Genomic DNA, 24,463 nt, shown 5'->3' on the forward strand with positions numbered 1-24,463 from the left:
TGAATGGCACAGTCTCTCTTGCCATTTTCCTAACACTAAAACTCCATCCAAATGAAAAGTTTCAAATAACAAAGGAAAATCATGGCAATTACCCTCCAACTTTCTTTTACTCATATTCAGCACAATAGTGTTGTGTTTATCTAGGCTGCTGTGCTGTTGCTGCACGTTCAAGGGGCCAATATTGATTGTATTCTGGGCTATTATCCAATCTTTTCAGACTAACTCTTATATTAGACAATATCTTGTCAGAATGCTGCATAATACAGCATTCAAATGAGGCTCTGATTTGTTCAACTATACAGCCGTATCGGAGGCAGGTCTAAGAATGCTGAGTGACACAGGTTTAATTTTAGCTGTGCCTCTCATGAACTACTCAGCTGTCATATTGTATTAGATTCTGCATACTTGTTCCCATTCTTTTGATTGGATATTTACTGTCTTTTTATTATAAAACTATATTTTAATTTATTGTTTGTATTACAGTAACACCAAAGGCCCCAAATTAGATTGGAGCCTCATTGCGTGCAGCATTATACATCATACAGTAAGAGACAGTCCCTTATAGTCACCCTGAAGAGTTTACAAACCAAGTAGGATTACTACAGGCATTTCACAGCTGGGGAACTGAGAAATTAAGTGTCTTCTCCAAAACTGCATAAGATGACTGTCAGGAACTGAACCCAGCTTTCCTGAATTCTTCTCTGCTGCCCTAACCAGACCATCTCAGATATTGTCTTTTAATTCTGAATGTCCACTCAGGATTTAAGGCTCAATAAGGCTGGGAAATGTCAAGTCAGTCCCCCCTTTCAGGCCTTTGATTTGATGAGAGATATTGAGGGCCCCTACCAGAAACCCAACCCATGTGTGTGCTTCAAGCCACCTGGTTGCCTTAGTTGCAATTCCAGCTCCACCCCCTTGGCTACTTATCATCTCTTCTCAGCCCTTCAAGGAGCATCTGCTCTTGCTGAAGCTAAGAGGCTGTTGCTGAGTGCAGCCCAAACATAGGAATTTGCCATATTGTCTCAGAGCTGTGGTCCATCTACTCCAGTATCTGTACCTGGCAGTGGACAGTGAGACACTTCAGAGGACGGTACAAGAAACCCTGCAGTAGGCAGAGATGGTATAATCTGGCCTCAAGGGGAGTTTATATCTAACTCCTGATATTTAGAGATTGGCACAAACTCTTAAGCATGAGATTTTATATCCCCTCTACAACTTCTTTTTGTAGTTCTTACTATTATAGCTATGGATGTTCTTGCTATTCACATAAATGTGCAATTCCTCTTTGGATCGTGCTAAGATCTTGACTTGAACAACATGCTGAGGCAATGAGTTCCACGGTCTGTGAAAGAATAGTTTCTTTTATCCATTTAGAATTTGTTGCCTTTTGATTATTGAATGTCACTTTGGTTTTGAGTTATGAGACAGTGAGAATAGATGTCCTTTAACCACTTTCTCAATACCATTCATTATTTTTATTATTTCCCCCTCTTAATCATCTTCTTGCTAATCCTTATCTTTTCCATTTCTCTTCAGATGAGAGCTTTCCCATGCCCTAGTAGTTTTTTCATGCTCATCTCTGAACCCCTTCTAATTGAAAAGTTTTCGGGATGGGATGACCAATATTGCACTTAGTTTTCCAGAGGAGGGTGAACCACTGATTTATATAAGAGCTTCATAATATTTTCCATGTTTTTCTCCATCCCATTTCTTATGCAGTCTAGCGTTTTGTTGGCTTTTTGACTACACCTCTATATTTGAGCAGAGGTCTTCACTGAGCAGGATGTCAGGTCCTTTTCCTGAGCTGATTATAGTTACTTTAGAACCCAGTTAGATGTTAGAGTAGTTCAGATTCTTCCATGCAACATGCATTACTTTGCATTTATCAACACTGAATTTCATCTGCTATAGTGTTGCCCATTCACCAACTTTGGTTAAGAGTTATGAATACAGGATATTTATAAATTGCACTGGAAAAATAAAGTAAAATAAAATATACTGTATACCTATTACCATTTTAAAAATTCAGTGCTTGTAGGTGTCTATGTGAAGTATAGGGAAGAACTGTGATATATATTTCAGATATCATTACATTATAACTGTTGGCAAATGCTGGTCTTTAACTATATGTTAGGCCACAAGAGCTTTATGAAAGCACTTATGAGCTGTTAAAGGTACATTTAAGTAATATAGAGTAGAGGTGCAAATGGCAGATCATGCGTACCCAGGGAACTGGCATGGAGGTAATTTACGCGAACCTGGATTTAATTTTCTCTTACATCAGGCTCCCATATTTCTGGAGTCATTCATTGTCACATTTCAGACAGAGAGATACTGCCAGGGGGAGGTCCAGAAATGCTGATTTGATTTTTCCAGTGCAGTTTATAAATGGTGAGAAATGTCTCTTACTACAGAAATGGGAATCCAAAAGGCTTTGGAGGTTCAATTCTGATGAACAGTGACAGGTTTGGATCCTCAGGCTGAAATCCTGGCCCCACTGGAGTCAATGGCAAAACTCCCATTTACTTCAGTAGAGTCAAAATTTCCCCACTGAACTTTCTTAGTCTGTCTTTTCCTCTTCCCCAGGATTTTCTGATAGTCATCCAGATGGATCCTTACCTTCTGTAACTCTCAATTAGCTGCCATCCTCAGTTCTCCTCCCTTTTCAGCAATGCCCTAATAATGCCTGTCCTGCCCTTTCCATTTCACTCATAAGCCTCTCACTCCAAAAAAGTGAAGTTAAATCTTTAGATTTATTTAACCTAAGCAGAAAAAAGAGGAAAAATAATATGTATCTCTAACTTGAAATCATAATGCCAGTTGGACTGGTTTTTCAACCAGGCATAGATTGTAGGACTAGAGAACATCACTGGGTGAATGATGTACAAAAAATAAAGGGAATCTGAAAACTTTTCATAGTCCACATTCTTTTAAATAAATCTTCCTTCTTTCAGGGGGAAGGAGTTTAACAACAGGGCTCATATTTGATTAAATATGTGGACTTAGAAGGCACAACCACAGATAAACATTGAAATAGAGAAATGGGAAGAGAACACACTGAGAATTAATCAGTTGATGATGCTTTTAAGTTCCTTGCCCAAGATGCTATTTTCTGTGGTCATGTTATCATGTACTTTGGGGGAATATTTGCATAAATGTTTATGAACTACAGCAACCTCCAATTAACTCGGATCAACCTCAGGCAAATCTGCAGCCCATTAGGCTTGAAATGACATCTGACAGAAATTTTAAAACTGATAGATGTTGCTAGCTGATTTGGCCTGATAAACATCAAACAGTGCTTTCTTGGAGCTGCACCACGTAAATGTCTAGTTTGCTTAGTGTTACCTTGTGCTCTGTGATTTGTCAAGGCTTCTAATGTATTTGTTCCAATCAGGCACAAATTGTAATTTGATATTTAACTCTAACTAAAACTGATCTTGCTTTTTTATTACAATTGGATCTTTGAGTAAAGTAGCTGACATTGTTTCTCAGTAAGCATTTAGGGTGAAAACTTGGCTCCACTGAAATCACTGGGAAGTTTGCCCTTGATTTTAATGGGATCAGGATTTCATCTTCACATGGAGAATGCTGAACAAATTCATATGGGTCTTTGAATTAGACTAACATTGATTTTGCTGTTCTTTCTTACTGAGTTTCATGGTGACCGCACATGGCCAAACTCATCCCTGGAATATGCAGTTGCAATTCCAGTGATGTTAGTGGAGTTTGAGGTGTTACATCCAGGCTGTATTTAGTCTAGTAACTACCAGGTATTCATCCTTCAATTCAAAACAGCTGTGCGTCTAGAAGGTTGCAGGTAATAACTGATATATTAGTTTAGCTCTTTCTAAGAAGACACCTATATGGGTCAGCAAAAGCTAGTGCTTTATGTTCTTGTCAAAAGCTGATCTTCATATTTTCACTAGATCACACTTATGGATAGATTCTGTGAAAAATGATGGGTTTAAAAATCATTTTGCTTATTTACCTCCTCCCTCACAGTAATATTGTGAAGAATAATGAATGTTTGTTCAGCACTTTGAAATTGTAAAGCACTGTGAAGTGCTAAGTATTAAGTATTATTATTACTTTCACAGATTTTGTTGTATTCTATGGAATCCAATTTTTCATGTAAAAAAATGAAGTTTTGGGGCCTCTTCTTTGAAAAGGTAACCTTTCTTCTGTGGTTAAATGTACTGTAGATTTAAGTGCAGTCAGCTTTGCAGAAAAGTGTCTGTAAAAATACCATCATAGGGTACCATCGTGTGGCAGGATGAACAGGCAGTAAAGTTATGTTATTTATACAAGAATTTCTATGGGAATGTACATTTTAAGGACAGCATTGTAATATGTCCTCTAGCATAAGTTGAGTGACAACTGAATGTCCAATATTTTTATTAACAGATGTAAATAACTTAAATTGACATGAAATTTTGTGTATTAGAAGACAAGGAGGTAAACTTACATCTGAAAGGCTCTGTCTTCCACCCTTGACTTATGCAAGTAGTTCCATTGAAGTTGATTGGATAAGAAAGAGTTGAAGGATTGGGCCCAGAATGAGAGTTATCTTTTATATAATGATGACTGCATGAAATTGAGACATATGAGGTAACATTTTCAAGACAGAGCCTAACTCTCATTGAATTTCAATGGTAGGTTGGTTTATAAATACCTAAGTCACTTGCGAAAATGGGATTTAGGCTCCAAAGTCACAGAAGCACTTTTCAAAAATTTATTTATGGTCCCTCCCCCGGTGCTTTACCATTAGTCTAGAGGTAGGATGTGTATCTCACTTGCATAACTGCAGCTTCTAGCAGAAGCGTTACAGAGCCTGCATCCTACCCGTAGACATCTTTTTGTAGTGTGCTTCCCGATGTTATCTTGTGTTATGAAAGCCTTTATCCAGATTTCACATTAGGTGTCCGTTCCCCGCAACATCTTAATCATACCTTAATAACAGAGCAACTCAAAGTGCTTGAATTTCCTTTCTATTAAAATATACACGAAAGTAACTAAGGCCTTGATCCTGCGAATCAGTCACCCATTGCACATGTACTCAGCCTCATTCACTAAATTTATCTCATCGGGGTACAGTGCAAGACAAGTGGTGTGCCCATGCACAATGAATTGCAAAATTGGGGCCTCAGTATATAAATGTTTGGTTTGGATACAATTGTAATTGAGCTACCCATGGATCCATAGATATGGCATATTGCATACACATCCTCACTTGCAAATGCAGCTGCAGAGTGAGTATAAAAGTAATAAAAAGCCAGACTCTGAAATGTAGAGGTCAAATCAGGTAATCACTCAAATTGTTTGGATGCTTATGTAAATGTTATGTGAACCGCCTTGGTCTCCATAAATAGGCTGGAAATCTCATGAGACTAGAATAGCTCTTTGTGGCATTTCCAGTATTTGTTCCTTCCAGCTGACCAGTTAGTCAACTATTGCAACGAACAAAAAGGTTCACTTTCAGTGCTGGAATAAGTTATAAGCAAACAATTTAACAGGGGGAAACTGCTCTTGGGTTCTGTAGTTCTTATGCAGACAGAACTCCCATTAAAGGCACAATGGCTGCAGGAATGGGCCCTAAGAGACTGTTCCTGCTCCAACTGAAATCAATGGCAAGATTTCAGAGGTGCTGAGCAGTTGCACCTCCACTAAATTCAGCTGGAAGTGCGGTTGCTCAGCACCTCTCCAGATCAGGATCATAAGCTCAGGCCGTAAGTGAGAGAGGTCCCCAAAATTTTGCAGAAATAGAGGAATTCTTTTAAATTCCCTGTGGTATTGGCAAAACATCTGTGAAGCTTATTTTTATTAGTTCTTTCCCCTGCCTACGAGTTTTCCATACTCCCTGCAATGGGCTGTAGTTAGGTGCATAATTATTTACATGGCATTCTTAGAAATAAGGAACTAATCTACTTAAAATATGAGCAGTGAAGTGTGTTGCCTGACTGATTAAACATTTGCTAACTAGGTTAAAATCATTTTAAATCATTTTTTCACTGGAAATCAGAGCAATTTTCAAAAGAAAAAAGGTTGAGCCTGGTAAGTATTGGGTATGGTTTATTATTTCCTGGGATTACCATTTTTGATGCTTTCTTAGATTGCATTCAGTATGAGACATACAGACAGGTTTGTAGAGCTAAATTTGCAATGACATATACTTGCTTTGAATGACTGAGAAATTTCCAGTTGTTTTCACGTTGATTCCCTTTAGCAAAGAACTGTTTTCCAGCAAATTACAGATGCAGAGCCTTGCTATTTCATTGCTTAAAGGTATTCAGGCCTCTTGCCCTCGCACACTAATGTTAACAGAACTACTTCGCAATTTCAAGCAATGCCCTCAGTAATTAAAGCTGATGCTAGCTGCCTTTCCTCCCTTGATGCTGACACAAGGTAGAGAAGCTGGCATGCTCTCAAGAATTATGGCTAGCACTTAGAGAGAAGAGAACAGCCTAGCAGATACTTGAAATAAAAGAGCAGCATTTTTAAAATTGGAAAGTGAAGAGGAGTACCCAGGAGAAGGTGGAAGAATGCAGAGGAGGGGACAGATGCAGTAATGGGGGTGGAGAGGGAATCGATGGGAAAGGATGCAGTTCTGGCATCCATCAGGGTTTAAGTTTGATATATCTCCATGCAGTGCTCCATAGTATAGAAGAGGCAGCTTTAAGGAGTTTTCCAGGATTTTAAGAAATTGCTAATAGGATCCAAGTCTTCAAACGAAGGGTCAAATGCCATCCTTATATGCTATCCATATATACCAACATATATCTGGGTCAATGGTCAGGAAAGGAATAAATCATATATATAGGCTAGTCCCATTGTCTCTAATGGCTTGATCCAAAGTCCCTTGAAGTCACTGGAAAGTTTCCTCTCTTCCTCCAATAGAACCCAAATAAAAGCCACTGCTCTTGTTGCAGGATTAACATAATGTGTTTCCTCAGCTCTTGGTTGCTCTGGTCAAACTGGTCTAGATTACACTAATTTGCTATGCTCAAAGCTTCCTTGGTTTTATATACTGACAGCAGTGCAACTTTCTTTGTAGGATACATTAGTATACTCAATTATGAAAAAATATGAAATACAGTTATAAAAAAACCTACGGCCTGCTCTTGTAGAAAAGCCACCGAATGAAACTGTTCTGTCATTTATTTTCTCATTTAAGAAAGAGGGCAAAACTTCTTACACATTTTGGTTTGTATTATTTTTTTAAGATGGCTCTGACATTGATATTCAAATTAGGCGAAGTACTGGGGTACTTAAGAGTAGAGCACAGAGATTGAGGAGGAGGGAATGTACAGGACAAACCCCAAGAATTTGATAAATTCATAGTTGAAATAAATAAGTAAATGAAATTCTTCAGAAGACTGGTAACAGGACAATAGCATTCTGCTTTGTGTCTAAAGTAGAGCCCATAACTGAGTGATTAGCAGGAACCCTAGTTTTCCATGATAAAAAAACTAAAATTTTCTGATAATAAAACATAAAAATCTGCATTTTTCTGCAGTTAAAATGAAAAGCGGAACTTTAGTTTCCCTAGCCACAATATATATAGGTATCTGTTGACCACAATGTTTTATTGATATATATATATAATTTTTAAGCATGTTTTTAAGCAAACCTACCAGTGCCATCAATCACTATAATAAAATAAAATAAATAGACTGATCCAGTTACACTGCATTGTTTCTTTACTATTGTCAATGGCCATGATGTTTCAGCATCTTGTTTTCGTTTCTTTTCATTCTGTTTATGTTTAGCATTTTCCATGTGTTCTACAATTGCTTGCCTTAGAACGTAATCTACAGTCTTGCTGCATACTGTACAGAACAGCACATTACTATCAATGTGAAATTTGACCTTGCCAAACTCAGGGCTTGTCTTCACTACACAGCCAGGTCGATGTAAGTAACGTAACTGAAGTTGATGTACCTTCCATTGAGTAATCACGCTGTCTTCACAACTTTATGCTGATGGGAGACACTCTCCCATCGACATAGCTTATGGTTCTCGTATCGGAGGAGTACCAGACTTGACGGGAGAGCGCTCGGCAATCGACTGAGTGTGTCTTCCCCAGACCTGCTCAGTCAGTGCCGCTGCATTGATGGCTGTGGTGCCAATGGAGCAGTGTAGTGAGGACAAGCCCCCTGTGATGCAGTCTTTAGGGGTGATTTTTAAAGTTTTCAGAATCTTTTCATAACTTTAATTACTCACATATGGAGGCTGAAGTGAAATTTGAGATGCATTAAAACATGAACCCCTATACGCCATTGAGTAACCTATATACTTTGAAAGCAGTTTATTAGAGTATGTTTAGCTATGTAAATTTAAAGCATATTCAAAAATCAACCATGAGAGGGGGAGGCTGCATGCATTGATTAAGTGACACTGGTATTTTCAGTAAAATTTAGTTAATAGTTAATATATATTTTTATTTTTTCACAAAATGTAAAAACTAAAGATTCTATGTAAAAACACAAATTCTGCACTTTTCCATGACAAATGGATTTCTAGGATGCCTGGTGATTAGGGACCTCAGTGTGGGTGATTGTTTGTATATCAAAGTGATTATGAATTTTATTTATTATAAGTTTGTCTCCTTCTCTGATATAAGATTTTACTAAGAAATATAATTGATTTTGAAAAAAAATCTATTTTGTTTTGATTTTTAATTTTTTAAATGTGCTCTGTATTAAAGTTGCACAGTAGTCACCAAAACACAACTAATCATGACAAAAATATATAAACCCTACCCAAGTATGTGAAAGATGTGATCACATATAACAATATACAGGAAATTATACCCAACCATTATAATTGTACAATCTTACTATGCAAGAATCATAGACGTTAGAGATGCTATTAGATCATCCATTCTAACATGAGCCAAATATCATGCTATCTCACACCCCTAGAGCTGTAGCCAGCTGAAAATATTTGCCTTCTGACATATAGCTGTTGCTGTGAAAGGCCAAAATAATTAGTTGGAAGTTGTAGTGTTCAACCAGGGACCTCATTTAAATGTGCTTCCCAACTCCAATCCAAACACTCTGTCCTCTAGATCTGTGCCATGTCCTTCCTGGAGTAACCCTTATGTATAGCCCTACAAGATGGAGATGAACAGGTGCTAGAGAGTTGACTTTTGCTGGTTTCTTGGTTTGACTGAAGGGCTTTCTTTCACTGCTCTTGGGCTCTCAACTAAAAGCACTGGCCATTCTGGAAAAAGTTGCCCTAAGTGTGTGTGTATTTTTCCATCTTTAAAAGAGAGACCAGTAATAGCTTCTATATTTCACAGAGATGTTGTGAGGACTAATTCAGTAATGTTTGTTAGGTTATTTGAGATCATCTAATGGGAGATGCTTTATAAATGCAAAGCATAGAGCATTATTATTATCATGATAATACTTGGCGATATACTGAGTTAACTACCATTAAATACTTTGGTAGTGATGTGGCTAAATCCCAATGTTCTGTTATATAATTTACTGCTATGTCTATATAATAATTCTGCTACTTTTCATTGGATAATCAAAATTAGGTCATTCCAGTGGAACATTTCTCTTTTTATTTCTTTTGTGTGACCATGTTTGTGCTGGAGATTCTGGACTAAACAGTACAATAGACTTGAATCTGTGTATAGAACAATGAGTTTTCATTTTAATATGATAGACCAGAAGTAGGTAAAAGAGATTGATATAAGCAAAACAGAAGCAGAAAAGAGTAGAGAAAGATTAATTTAATACCGTAGTAAAGCCTAGGAATGAAATCTTGATCCTGTTGAAGTCAATTTTGACTTCTGTGTGGCCAGGATTTCACCCAAGATACAGAATAAGGTTTTGTTGTTTATTAGTTGAATATTGAATTTCCTTTAAAAACTTGATTAAAATTCTGTTAAAATATAATACAATATTTCTTAAGCATCCCCCATATACCAGACTGCTCTGGTTATAACTTCGCTGTTGCCAAAGAATATCAATGAATTGCTATTGTATCATAGGTATTGTGACATAAAACTCATTGATGTAATAAAATAATGCTATTTGCAAAGAGAACAATACCCATTTGCACTGTATCCAGGCAGGCTTTGATTTTTGGACCACCAACGGGGACCTGAGGGGGGAGATACTTTTCACAGGTATATAAAGATCACTCCAGCTGCTCCTTCACTATTGTGCTCCCTTTGTAAGACAGTTGCTGATGTCAGATTATGACAAGCATTTTCATTTCTGTTGAAGTCTCCTACATGTTTGTAGCATGCACCTGCAGTAACTTACACATTACTTAGTTCTCAAGAGCAAGTTTGCAGAAAGAAGGTGCTGAAGTGAGTTGGAAGTGTAGATTCTTAAATGATTCTCTAAAGGATTAGTTTTAAATAGCCTCGATATTTATCTGCTTTTGAAATGTTTGCCTTATAAGCTGAATTTTGAGGAGGAATATGAATGCCTAAATCAAACTGAAGTATTCCTTGGGTTTTCAAATTTTTGTTTGCAGAATTTGACAGCTGCAGGAACTTGCATAAGAAAAGGAGAAGAATTAATCAAAAACTGAATACCATATACCTTCGTTTACAAGCCACCCTTGATTAGTAATCACTCTTGTTTAGTAGCCACAACTTTACTACAAAATCCACAGGAGCAAGTAATTAAGTATAATAAAAGCTGTGGCTTCTACGTGTAGATATACAATATTTGCTGTAGCCAGCAATAATGCAGTGGTTGAAAGAAATGTTATCTTATTGGAGTACTATGTGACAAATATATAATTGGGAAAAATAATATGTTTTAGAGATGAGTGTACAGTAAGGAGGTGACTGCAACGGGAGTGCATCTGGAGAGTTGATGAGAGATGTTCAAAAGTGTCAGACACCTGCTAACGAACGGTTTAGTGAAACGGAAACCAACTTTGAATTCAGTGTGTTCATAGTCCTTTATTATTTGCTATTTATTATTTGTAGTTTAGTTTGTACATATGTTCTTGAATAGCAAATTTGGGGCCTGCAGCTGAGATTCACTTAATCAAAAACTGAAGTTCAATTTGTGACAAAACAGTTTATAAGGGTTAGGATCATCCACTTGGAGAACAGAAACAATACCATGTGACTTAGGAGACCAGTCACAAAGCTCGAGTAGTGAATTCAAAATATCGAATAATTAACTGAATGCTTAAAATGTATCCATAAAAATTATTTCAGTAAGTTTGCATAATGAACACGTTCAGAAAAATCCAGATCTGTTTGTAGACAACTTGTAAACAGGAAAAAAAAAAAGGTCTAAATTAACCAAATAAGTTGTTCACAGCAAATATTTAACCAGCTTTAATTTAAAGCGTGAAGTCCCTGATTGGTAACTGAGACCTTCTATTGAGTTTCTATGAAAAAAAAATGCTTTATTTTCATAATATATGTGTAGTTTTAAAATTAGCATTTTAATTAGGTATAATACTGAAATTTGTGTATTTTGTCAACAGACCAGCAGTATTCCTGGTCACCTTCTCAGCACTTCAATGAAGAAAGATTCTCGCCTGCTCCGAGGAACATGAAAGGATTATCTGGGAGTCGCAACCAACCACAATTATGTTCTGCTCATACTTGTGGCTTAGCATCCCCTGAAGATTGTGAACACACCCATGATCATATCCACCATGGGCAGGAGCCAAGGCAATCATATCTTCTCAGCCCTACAGAGAGCTGCCCACTGGACCATCATCGCTGCTCACCGCGAAGCTCCATCCATTCAGAATGCATGATGATGCCCATGGTTATGGGCGATCACATGTCAAGTAGCACTTTCCCCAGAATGCACTACAGCTCACATTACGAAACTAGGGACGATTGCGCCATGTCTTACGGTAACCCTAAGATTAACCGAATTCCTCCAAATCTCTTGGATCAATTTGAGAAACAACTTCCTCTCCACAGGGATGGATTTCACACTTTACAGTATCAGAGGACCTCAACAGCTGCAGAACAACGCAGTGAAAGCCCAGGAAGAATACGCCATCTTGTTCATTCAGTCCAGAAACTTTTCACTAAGTCTCATTCTTTGGAAGGATCATCCAAGGGCAATGTCAATGGGACAAAGGGAGACAGTCGAGGGGATGATCATCATCATGGACATCATTCCAAGCATAGCAAAAGGAGTAAAAGTAAGGAGCGAAAACCAGAGAGCAAGCATAAATCTGGAATGAGTAGCTGGTGGAGCTCTGACGATAATTTGGACAGTGATAGCACTTATCGCACACCTAGTGTGGTAAATAGGCATCATGTAGATCATATCTCCCACTGCTACCCTGAAGCTCTCCAGGGGCACTTTGGGGATCTCTCACTAAAGACTTCCAAAAGCAACAATGATGTGAAATGTTCAGCTTGTGAAGGGCTAGCAATGACCCCTGATGGTAAATACATGAAAAGAAGTTCTTGGTCTACACTCACAGTAAGCCAGGCTAAAGAAGCTTATCGCAAGTCATCGCTTAACCTAGATAAGCCTTTGGTTCATCAGGAAATCAAACCCTCCTTGAGGCCGTGCCATTACCTTCAGGTAAGAGCCAGATTTGGTTAATATTTACAATAAAAAAGTAACTAGTTATAATTTATGCCAGAAGGTCATTGTAAAAATATATGGGTGCCCCGTAAATTTCTTGCAAAGGTTATGGTACTCACATACTGCAATATCTTTGCAATGGGAAATCTGCAGTATTTATTTTTTTAATAATAGGATTTAGATTGCAGTGTGAATAAATTGATGTAATGTAAACTAGTTTAATTGTAATGAATTTGTTTTCAGTACCTGAGTTTGTACAGTATTTAAATCTTGATGAAGTTTGTTTCAGATGACAGAAAGGGGCACTTTGCACAGCAGTTTGCATTTAGATTAGAATAAATGTATAGAAGACAACTATAAATAAATTAAGCCAGTCATGGTGAGATCTTGACATACCTTTTCTTCTGTTCTGTCACTCCCAATCTGCCCCCAAACTTTCTTAACAACACAGGGCTAGATTTACTAGTACGCTCAGTTGCTTTTCAGAGAGGTAGCCGTGTTAGTCTGTTTTTAGCAAAACAGCAAGAGTCCTGGGGCACCTTAAAGACTAAAAAATTTATTTGGGCATAAACTTTTGTGGACAGAAACCCACTTCGTCAGTTGCTTTTGTTGCTCTGATGATGTAAAGTAGATATAACATCGTTTAATTGGCTGGATAAACTAGGTTTATGGTTGCTTTGCATCACTGAAGTAGTGCAAAGCAGGTGAGGGTACCGGTGAATCTGGTCCTGTGTCTTTAAGGCTTGGTCTAAAAAACTCAGGTACTAAGCTGCATAAAATCTAGTGTATCTATCTTGAGGTTGAAGATCTGAGCCATTCCTTTTGAAATTTGAATTCATGGGTGAAAGAGAGTAAATATTTCAAATCTGATATTTAGAAAACTTAACTATCTCCATCAAGTAGAGTCTGAAAACCCCACTGCTGCTGTGAGTGCCTTCATTCTCATTTTCTTTTGAAATCAGTTCTTCTTTCCACTGAAATGGTTTGTCACGTGCATTAACCCACCCTAGCCCTTCTCAACTTTTGTATCTTGAGTATCTCTCAACATCTCTGGTGTCTGTGGAAGCCAATAGTTGTGGAGTAAAGGGAGGGATGTTTGTTCTAGTCCTGTGCAGTTCTTTTGGTCTCTCCAAGCTGTAAGGTACAATAAAGGTGGGCCGGCCCCTTTAAGGAAGGGGAACTGTGGCAGCCAACCCTATTCCACAACATGGCCCCTTTTAAGGACCAGGTGTTTAAGGGAGCAGCAGACACCCAGGGCAATAGGACCCAGGTTTAATCAGAGAGCTATCTCCTGAACACGATAAAAACCCAGCTGTTAACAGAGGAGAAAGAAAGGAGGCTCTGTAAAAGAGCACTGAAAACCCAGCTGCTGATGCTCTGCGGAAGCTGGCTTGAAGCACTACACAGCCCCAAGAAGGCTGTGGACTCCCTTAACCAGGGGAAAGGTTTGGGCCAGGTGCGCCTAAGAAAACTGTCTTTTTATGAAGACTGGAAGGGGAATATTACTTTAAGTAACATTTAAGTGCAATCAAGTTACTTGGGAGAAGCAAGAGGGAACTGAGGATGGCATGTCTGCAGGGCCACACCATGCCACGAGGGGCTGGGCTGTGGAATAACACCATCCTGCAACAACCAATACAGCAAGAGCTGTATCTTTTCAAACTCTGTAGGAACATTCTGTATCTATCCTACATCTGTCCTTTGTTTCACTTTCTTTCTCTTCCTCCTCCTCTCCTGCTTTTGTGTCTCCTTCTTTCTCTTCACTGAGCAACTCTCAGTTCTGAACCCTGGTTAGCCTCACTCCCTCACACTTCATTCTGCTCAGATGATCAGTAGTGAAAGAGTTAATGCTGAAATTGGAAGTGTTATCATTAGACTTTAGAGTCAACATCCCAGTGAGATGAGTGAGGCGTAGGAGAGTTCATACCTCTCAAAATCGTTATTTTAGGCTGTTTGCAAATTCCAGAAACCATTGAAAGGAAGGCCAGTCCAAAAATTAGGGTTCTAAACTTGGACTTAGACTCTCTGTGTTTTAATTCTGCAGCTGTGAAATGGGGATGATAGAACTTTCCTACTTCACAGGGATGTTGCAAGGATAAATTCATTAAAAATTGTCAGATGCTTAGATGCCACAGGAATAGGGGCCACAGAAGTGCCAAAAAGGAGTACTGCAACTAGCTCTGTACTGGAGAGATTTTCTTCAGAAATATTAGGTTAATTTTTTATTAAAATGTGTATTGTGTGGATTCTGAACATGACATAAATGACATAAATGTCATTAGATGAGACGTGGATCATTCGTATAAGAGAGATGGGCTGTGTTACTAGCTCTGTCACAAATTTCCTATCAGAAGTGGGTTAAATCATTTGTTAATCTCCCGGGGCTTCAAGTTACGTTATCTGTAAAATTGGAGAATATTTGCCTTCTTTATATGAGAGTAGTCAGTGGCTTCATTAAATAATGAGAATTACTAAGGCCGGTCAATTAGAAACATAGGGGCAGTGCTCAGGAACCCATGATAAAAGCAAGGGCATTGCTAGCACATCTGTTTCACAGACATAATGGATCCTGGCTAGTTCTGAATAATTCAAAGGATGTTGGTGATGTAGCTAAATCAGACACACAAAGCATTTACCTGAGGTGCCCACGTGATCAGGTTCGCAGGTTCGCAGAAAAAAACATCCATGTAAAACCTTTCTGGATATAATGTTAAAAGCATGTGATATTCAAAGGTTCAAAGACAATGATGTTTTCCATACCAGATTTAAAATTTGAACTGCCCCTTTAGATCATGGCCATGGAATCCTGGGCAGATTTTTTTTTTCATATAGAAGAAGTGTATATTTTCTACTCCAGTTTTTTTATGCTGTCCTTATATGGCCTGAATCACTTTGGTATCCGAGCACCTCATAATCTTCCATGTATTTATTCCTAACAACACCCTTGTGAGATAGGGAAATACTATTACCCCTTTTACATGTGATGAACTGAGACACAGAGAAACCAGTGACTTGTCCAAGGTCACTTAGAAACTCTGTGGCAGAGCCAGAGTTCTGGAGCTTAAATCCAGGTGTCCCAATTCTCAGGCTACCACCCTAATCACAGCATCATCCTTCTTCTTCCTTAGAAACAGCTGAACTGTGTCTCCTCAAACTTTTCTCTTTGGGGGAGTGACCAAGCCAGGAAAATGTCAACATGAAAGATGACAATTTTGAAAAATTATGAATAACTGAAAACAGAGGGTTAGAATAGAAACCCTTGTGTATCTTTAACTATGGTGTTTGCTACTGCTCCCCAAATAATTTTTCCCTATATATAAAAAGATGTTGGGAGCAAGGAAATATCTTTAATCATAAATTGACTAATTAGGTACAACGCATTTGAAGCTAAAGCCCATTATTTGATTTATTTTATTGCGTGACATGAATCCTTAGGTGTGACAAGGATTTTCAGGGAGAAAGCTGGAAGAGAACTAGGTATCAATAGTAAAATTATAAATTAAAAAATCGGATTTTACAGTTTCCAGTATTCAAATATCTATGATCACTGCTGGAAGAGAAAAGGAAACTACTTCAGATAGGGAAGCCCAAAGACAGGCAGAAATGTAGAACTAACAACCACTATAGTTTCGGAGCATAATTTTAGTGCCATTGATTGATATGCCTTCCTCAGCCATTCAACAATATTTGAAGCAGCAGCATGAAATCAAGGTAAACACATCAATGGTACAGCGAATGAATCAGCACTTAAAAAAGAAAATAGCATGTTGTGCTAAAAATGGCCACAGCCCCCTTCTGCCTGCCTGATGCATTGAAGTGCTAGCGTCATCCGTTACAGCACTGACATTGCTAGCGTGCAAGTAATAATAGCAGCAGTGGATTCTGAAACATGAAAGGAAAACACTGGCTTCATCTGTCCTTCCATTTAATGTTGTCTTAAAAAAATAGACGCAGTGTTGGGTGGGCTGCACTCTGGATTCAGGTAAGCCAATGTAGAGAAGAGCACTGAGAACAGGCCAGCAGAGGGGACCACTGAATTATCACTTATACTGGTCTTACACAGAGCTACAGCTCTATATGCACTACACTATCATGAAGGCAGATTTCAAGCTTCAGAAACCCTATATTCTAACTATGTAAAACTACTTCCAGGCTGCATAACTGTTGAGTATAAATTATTCTTACCAGGCATTACAATGAACGACTCATATGTATTCATTTCATAATGTTCTCAGTGCCCATTATATCTCTGTACAATTCTTACTCACTGAAAGGATTTAAACAAATTGGGACTTTACATTAAACTGACACTCCTCCTTCCCAGTTTCCAGGGATGCAGAGGTATCTACATGGCCAAGGCTGAAGTGCTGCTCTTTGAAAGAGAAAAGTGAAATAAATACATGGATTCAACTATGGGGCAAGAATCTGACTAAAACTATTGGGAATCTCTGATTATTATAGTGCTTAATGACGTGATAAAGTGTGCTACCTCCAAGTGCCAAGAAGCTGTTTACCATTTCTGGTGAAAATACTGCTGCAGATGTGTTGTGGCTGGTTTGCTAAACAAAATAAGAAAAATATTCATAGTTTCATATTCTTCTAACAGCCAATGCAAGTTGACATTACTGCACAGGTGCTGTTGCCAGGATAGGAAAGGAGAGGCTTTGTTCCTACCAATATTTGATCGGGAGTAATTCTCCTTTATATTTCTAGCACTCTTTTGTTGTCAGAATAATGTTCAACATTAAACTGATAGTTAGGTTGAAAGTTGGTCCTTGCTACACTTGCCTGGGGCTACCTGCCCGGTCCCAAGAAGCCTGCAGCCACAAATAACTTGATGTTTTCAAGCCCTGGCCCAGTTCACACCAGTGATGGGGGCGCTGCTTGGACTACTGCCGCTGATGCTAGATAACCACACACTCCCCTTGGCTCCTAGGCCTGAACTAGCTCCTCACTGATCAGTTAGTGCAGTTTTGGGTCATGGAGGAAATTGCACAGCACGCACCTTAAAAATATCTTTTTAAGATGGGACCCACAAATGATTTTACCACCCTTTCTGGGTCATTTTACAGTCCCATCTTTAAAGGATGTTTTTGAAATGTAGTTGCTCATATGCTTAAATATCATAATGGAAATGTACTCATGGCCCCTCTTACTTCAAGTAAGAGAATAAATATAGCTCCCTTTGGAATTGTACAGATAGTAAAATGTCTCCTAGCAGCTGGAAAATAACACTTTCCTCTCAGGTGGCTAAATACTTGCCTATGGAGATTTGAGTCAGCTGGTCAGAACATGAAACTCATTTGTTCGGATGAGAAGAGTGTATGAGAGATACAATATATGAATTAATTTTTATATAGCCCTTTTAAAAAGAGTGTTTTTGGAATACATCTGTGCTCTCACTACAGGTAGTGTCTGCATAATGACTGGGGGAAAAGCCCAAGGAGGAAAAATGCGTCTTGCTTGGATTAAATAGGTGGTTTAAAACAGCAGGAAGTCAGCGTGCTCTAGGGAACATCTAGTGTGCAGCAGCAAGGTTGACACGGACAGTGCACAGCATGATTTACACCCCAGCTTGCTGTGCAATAAGTGTTGGTGCAGGCATGCCTTGAGATGCAAACAGCACTTTTCTTGTTCATCTACTTTACTGAATCTCAAAATAGGATTTCTATTACAACTCCTCCAATCACCAAACTTGTGCACGTATCTCAGTGACTATAAACTCTCGCAGATTTAAGTTGTTTAACAGCTCAGATTATTGGAGTACTGAAAGTGAATATTTAAAGAAAGCAGGCTATGCTTTTTGGGTCAGGCAGCAAGGATATGTTAGGCCAGGTAGGTTATCTAGAATTCATGCTCTGCATGGAAACTTGTCACTTGTTCCTTATGGGCCAAATCCTCTTTCCTCTCATCAAGTCTGAGTAGCCAAAGTTGGTGAGCGGGTTTCCAGGTCAGCAGGAAATAAAGGCTTTTCTCTTCTCCCCTACCGCCCAAGCAACAGCAGAGCTGCTCCACGACTACTAATGTAGGCTGTGCTGTGCCCTTTCTAATTGAAGTAATTGGTCATTGACTGATCTTCCAGCTCACCTCAAACCCATCTGTGGAATATGCAGAGAGAACCCTATAGTCTTGGCTCTGTGGTCCGTGGAAAGGTGGAATCCTCAGTACATCAGAACTACACCAGTTATACTTCAGGCAGGGCTGTTTGTGGCCACAGAAAGGGAAGACACACGATTTACCCTGGGGTGAGGTAGAGGTAGAGTGACTAGAGAAATGCAAAGGTGATTGAGGTAGTTCCTCAGAAGAGCTTAGTTTCCAATATTTCCTGAAGAGTCAGTTTTTAGTCAGCCTTTCTTGCCTGAGAAAAATTGTGGCAAAAAAAAAAAAAAAGACATGACCTTTTCTTTCAAATATCCATCTCCAGGGCTCCATCTACTCTGTGGCACATGAACACAAATTGTATAACCACCAGCCTTAAATTCCACAACAATGTAATTTTATCTATCATCATGAAATACCCGCTATTCTCACCTCCGCATATAAACATGCACAATTATGGTTCCTGTTTTAAAATACTAATAGATGTAAAATTCATCTGAGTATTTTTACAGTGATTATTTTATAGTGAATGTATGAGGATATGGTGTTTTTGTTTCCACTATATCTTGTAGGTAGCCTGGCTCCATACTCCGGGTAGGTTCCTGCATTGTTCAAAGCCTTTTTCATGCCACAAGGAAGCTTGTAGTCACCTTCATTTGGTCATCTTCCTAGTTCTCTGGGCCTTGTCTGCTGCCCAGATGATCCAGGCAGCCCAGCTAGCCAGTCTACATTTCTGGATCTCCCTACCCTCTAGTTACGAGCTGGACTCCAGCTCTAGCTCCCTACCACCTGTTGCTTTGCTCCCTAGAACTTGCACTGTCATTCAATTAACTCAGCTTGTGGGGAAAGTTGGAGAACAAGGTGTATCTACAGGCAGGTCCCAGCAAGGATAGGGAGACAGAAAGCAAAAAGCTGGGTGTGTGACTACAGCAAAACAGTGTCAGAAATGCTGAATTCTGGAATGTTGGAAAAGTTCCTCTGTCTGTCTATGGCACAATGTGGCCCATTACCATAGTATCTATCTAGTATTTATCCTCTCAACACTCCTGTCAGGTAGGGAAGTTCTATTTTCCCTGTTTTACAGATAGGGACCTGAGGTACAAAGAGACTTGCCCACAGTTATACAGGAAGTCTGTGGCAAAGCAGGGACACAAACCCAGATCTCCAGAATCCCATGCTAGCACCTTATCGCTAGACTATTCTTCTTCTCTGGCTAGGGAGTCCATTGCCATGGAATCACAGAGACTATGGGGCCCTGAGTGGGGCATTTCACACCTCTTCAAGTTGTTGCTTCAGGCTCTCTGAAAAGTAAGGCAGGTGATACTATATATTTACACTAGATTCGTGTCTTTAAGTTTATTATCTCAAGTATCTCAAGTTTTTTTCATGAAAGCTGAGATTTTGGAGCATAGTTCTGTAGCAAGTGGATATTTTGTGGATACAGAATCACTGAATACATGGAACCCTATTGGCTTCACCTCAAATTTCAATTACTGCATTTGCATTCTGCTTGGGGCTACTCTTAAAAAAAAGTTTGTTAATATGAGCTAATACGGAATGCAACTGCTGAGTTGCTCTGTGGAGTGTCTCACACACAGCATGTGTCGCTTGTGCTTTGTGATCTGCATTAGCTTCCAGGTCATTTCCAGGTGTAATTCAAGCTGTGATTTTGACCTATAAAAACTGTAAATGGTTGGGATCTACTTGAGCATCTTCCTCTGCATATGATACCATGACAGATGAAATCAGGTGAGGTTCTCAAGATGTCATCCCCCTGGTTTACATGGGAGAGTTGTTGGCAGGACATTTTCAGCAATGGGTCCTCAACTCTGAAATTAGCTCCCCCTCATTTGACAGTGTCAGCCAACCTTCAGGGCATGCTGCAATATCTCTCTATTCTCCCATGTGCTCAGGGATGGGGGTGGCTTATGAAATTTGGAGGGAATAGAGGGGGTGGCTTTTTTTAATGCTGAGTAGGAATTCCTGGCCTATTTTAAAGAACTTTTTAAATGTTTTTTATTATATAATCCATGTACTTAGAGCAATCAATCAGCACATTAAAAAATCAGAATAAATAAAATACGTGCACTAAGAAAAGTGTTGAGGAGATAAAAGGTTATATGTTAAGGAAACAAGGCCTTTTTATAGGTGCAGATTCACCGTACAACTCCTCCCTACTTCCAAAACCTTGTGAGTCATAGTCAATAGGGTTGGAGGGAATGGAGCCAGCCAAATTTGTATGGGGTTAGAGACATCTGATTCTAGAATTTGTGACAATAAAATAATTTACATTTTCATGTCTGTGGAAAATTGCATACATTGCATACATAGAATTTCTATCTTTTTTTTTTTTTTGCCCAGTAATTGGCTCAAAAAATCAGGCACTCACAGGATTTTATATTTCCTCAAAAATGGGTCCATGAAACTGGGACCAAACTCTCAAATCCACAATATAAGGTGAAAAGACTTGCAATTAAATTTTGCTGCAAATATGTCACATGCCAATAGGAACTTCGATAATGCCAATCATGACAGTCACACTAAAGACAGGGTAAATCAAGGAAAACAGCCAATACTTAAAGAATCTCTCATTTTATTTTCTTTAAAAATGCAGCAATAGAATGTTGTCTTTAAATGCTTATTGAAAAGGTGCTGCTTGAGGAGAAAACAAAAACTAAAAGCACAGTCCTCTATACTCAGAGAAAAGTCACAAAGTAATAGGCTAAGGAGAAGCTTCAGGGAAAAAAGCAGCCAACAGAGAGAAGCTGCTAAGAATCCAAGTCTCAGTACAAATATCAGTCAGGCTCACAGTATTCCACTTGTCTTTCCACATCTAATTCCAGGAACAGTCTATTCAGTTTCCCTGGGTTTGGGTTTTATCGAGTCGCTGCCACCACCAGGAAGAAACCAATTAGACCAGGGTAGTTTTGATATTCTGAGCAGCAATTGAGGTTTCTTCCAAAAATGTTGAGCCTCATACACAGAAAAGAGAATGGCTGAACTCCCTCTTCTTCTTCCAGAACTCTCTAGTTTAGTTTCTTCTGGTTGGATAGGCCTCCAAAGTGGGTTCTCTGAGAAAACAAACTGGAGAAATCCAAGAGAAAAACAAGGGCAAGGACTAGCAAATAGGTTCCAGACTAGTCCTGGCAGCTTTCCTTGGAGAAACTGCAGGCTTTATGCAAATCTCGAAGGCTTCTCCTAACCCTTCTTCATAGAAATGCTGGGTTCTTCCTATTAAGTCTGGAGAGAATAAGCTCATCAATGTTTATCCTTCCTACTCAGCAGATCAAAAACTAGTAAACATTCAGGCAAGCATTGATAACTACTTTAATTTATGCATTTATTCCTCCAAATTACACAAATTATACTTGTGACAAAATCAGAGTGTGGGCACTTGCCTTAAGGTAGATTCTGGAGTGGACAGATGATTTAGGAAGAATTGCTGATGTTTTGGGCACCCTGTAGGAATCCTCTGAACAAGTATGTAGGTCTTTCAAAAAAGCTAGGGCTCTAGTTGAATTGGGTCCTCTATCTTGGGAAGTTTCCTTCACAATTACAAAGACATTCTCTATCCTTCTAGAAATTGTTTCTATCTGCCTTGCAAGGTTGCATCCATTTATCTGCCTAATCATTATCTATGTGTACAATGACATGCTGGGTTCTCTTGAAATCCTGGAGTGGCGGAGATTTGTCATCTAAATTTTAGTTCTTGTCCCTCTCCTTTTTGTTGGGGCATCTTCTTGATCAGGCTTAGAAAGCTTTAAATGAAACAAGAATTGCATTTGTAGCTTTATCTATAGTAATCAGTTACTTTAACCAATTACCCATCCCCTGGTGAGGGTTTACATCTACATTAATTTGTGAGAGGTTAGCCCCCAAGATCGACTATAATAGAGAGATTATCAATAGAAGGGGGAGCCCATGGTGCATAGCAGAGATTACATAGTGCTTTTTTTATCATAATTACATTTCTTAGCCATTAGAACAATACACACTGCACTCTATGTATATATAGAAAGACCACTACAGAATGCACAAATATTTGCATTACTCACATCATCCCTTGTGGAAAAACCTGAAGTGTTAGTCCTGACCATCATCACCAGTGATGGTCATCCTGGAGTCTCCCACCCCGAGGCATATAGACCGTAATACAGTTTTTATAATGTGTTATGCTGATGCTTATTGGGGTTCATATATATTTAAGAAGGTTTTAACCCCTTTTCCTTAGTTGAACTTCCACACCCCACTACTTTTGGCATGTCCTGTTTTTCATAGGTTAAATCATCAGCTCCCCTTGTATCCATTAACATTTATGTCATGTTATCACCACAGGAACTGGTGATTACTTTAAGAAAGCCTCCAACATTTCACCCTGCCTACCAACAGTCATCTTGTGGTGTCTACTACTCTCTCATAGACATTAGTGTCCAAAGTCAGCAGTTACTTTCAAAACATCAGCATATCACACACATAAACACAAACTCAGCAGGTTTACTATTGACTTACTTATGTTAATTTATCCAAAATCCTAAAGCCTACTTTGGCTAAGCTAAATGTTTTACCGGCCTGGGGCCTGTAGGTCTTGAGCTACAACCTTAATTAATCCTTATATTTCACCTCTTTATCCTAAATATATCTGATACCTTTATTCCTTGGCTACACATGTCCACCAGACAGAGCTTCAATTCTGATTCTTATATCTCTGGCCTAATTTAATGCACAGATTGTTGATGATGATAAGATTTTAGATTTATCTTAATCAAGTAAGATTTTGATTATAATAGTTTTAACTTATGTAGCCCCATTCAGCTGAAAATTTCAAAGCATTTTACATTTACATGAGAAATTAACATCACAGTGTTTCTGTGATGTAGGTAATACTTATTTTAACCTTGGAGAAACAAAGGCTACCGTCAGATTTTCAAAATCCATTGGTGCCCATTTAGACATCAAGATAAGCAGCCTGATTTTTATGAGTCCAATACTGCAGGTGTGGAACACTTTTGAAACTCTGGAAATTAGCTAGGTACCTAAATGGAAGCTGATACTAATGTGAAAATCTAATCTCAATTGCTGGGTTTGGGCTCTTTGGAAAATCTGGCCTTAAGTGTCTAGCCTAAGATCCCACAGTGGAACAGTGACAAAAGAATGAAGAGAACCCCTAATTCCTGTGCTCCTTTCTCCTCCTCACACCACTAGAGCACAGAATTTGTTAAAGAAAACTCATCATGGCCCATAGTTGTTATAACCAAATCGGCAGCAAATGACTAATTAAATGAAAAGATCTAGACCATGTCACCTTATTGTTCTTTTGAAGGAAAATTCATATGGTAGTATGCAGTCCTATTCCTTTGTGGGTAAAAACTGCAGATACAGAAATTTATGTGAACATCTAGAACAGGAAGAAGGCTTTTAAAAATTATAAATATCAGCACTCATCACTATATGCAAGTAGGTAATTAGGGTAATTATTTACAATTAGCAGCTGCAAACCCTGCAGATGGAAATTTCAGGGACTGGTAACTATTGTAAAGGGCACTTTTGCAAGCTGTAAAATCACTTTCACCTTTTGGAATGCATGCGTTTAATACCCCTTGCACGATCTGTAGCAGATTTTTGTTAACGGACCAAAATAATAAAGAAAGAGAAATGTTTTCCTGCAGTATTATAGCTCTGGTGCCGTGCTGTAGTTCAAGACATGTTGGCATCTGAGATGGGCTGAATTTTTAAAGAAAATTTCAGGTGTTTAATCTGTTATGATTGTGTGAGGAGCTGAAGTGAATCTTGAACCTACACATACTGAACCTGAGCTT

At 38.7% G+C, this 24,463-nt stretch overlaps 1 protein-coding gene across 1 annotated transcript in view; it reads left to right on the forward strand.

Annotated features, from left to right (window-relative positions):
* The first annotated feature begins 11,528 nt into the window (after positions 1–11,528).
* Positions 11,529–24,463, forward strand: part of DLGAP2 (DLG associated protein 2) — a 109,931-nt gene continuing 96,996 nt past the window's right edge. The window contains exon 1 of the mRNA XM_067544896.1: positions 11,529–12,545. Within this exon, the coding sequence (XP_067400997.1) occupies positions 11,544–12,545 (1,002 nt within the window). The 5' untranslated portion in view covers positions 11,529–11,543. The remainder of the gene's footprint in view (positions 12,546–24,463) is intronic.

Source organism: Emydura macquarii, unplaced genomic scaffold (assembly GCF_026122565.2).
Source record: "Emydura macquarii macquarii isolate MOO-44397 ecotype Brisbane River unplaced genomic scaffold, CSIRO-AGI_Emac_v2 contig_1027, whole genome shotgun sequence".
In the NCBI taxonomy this organism is placed as follows: Eukaryota; Metazoa; Chordata; order Testudines; family Chelidae; genus Emydura; species Emydura macquarii.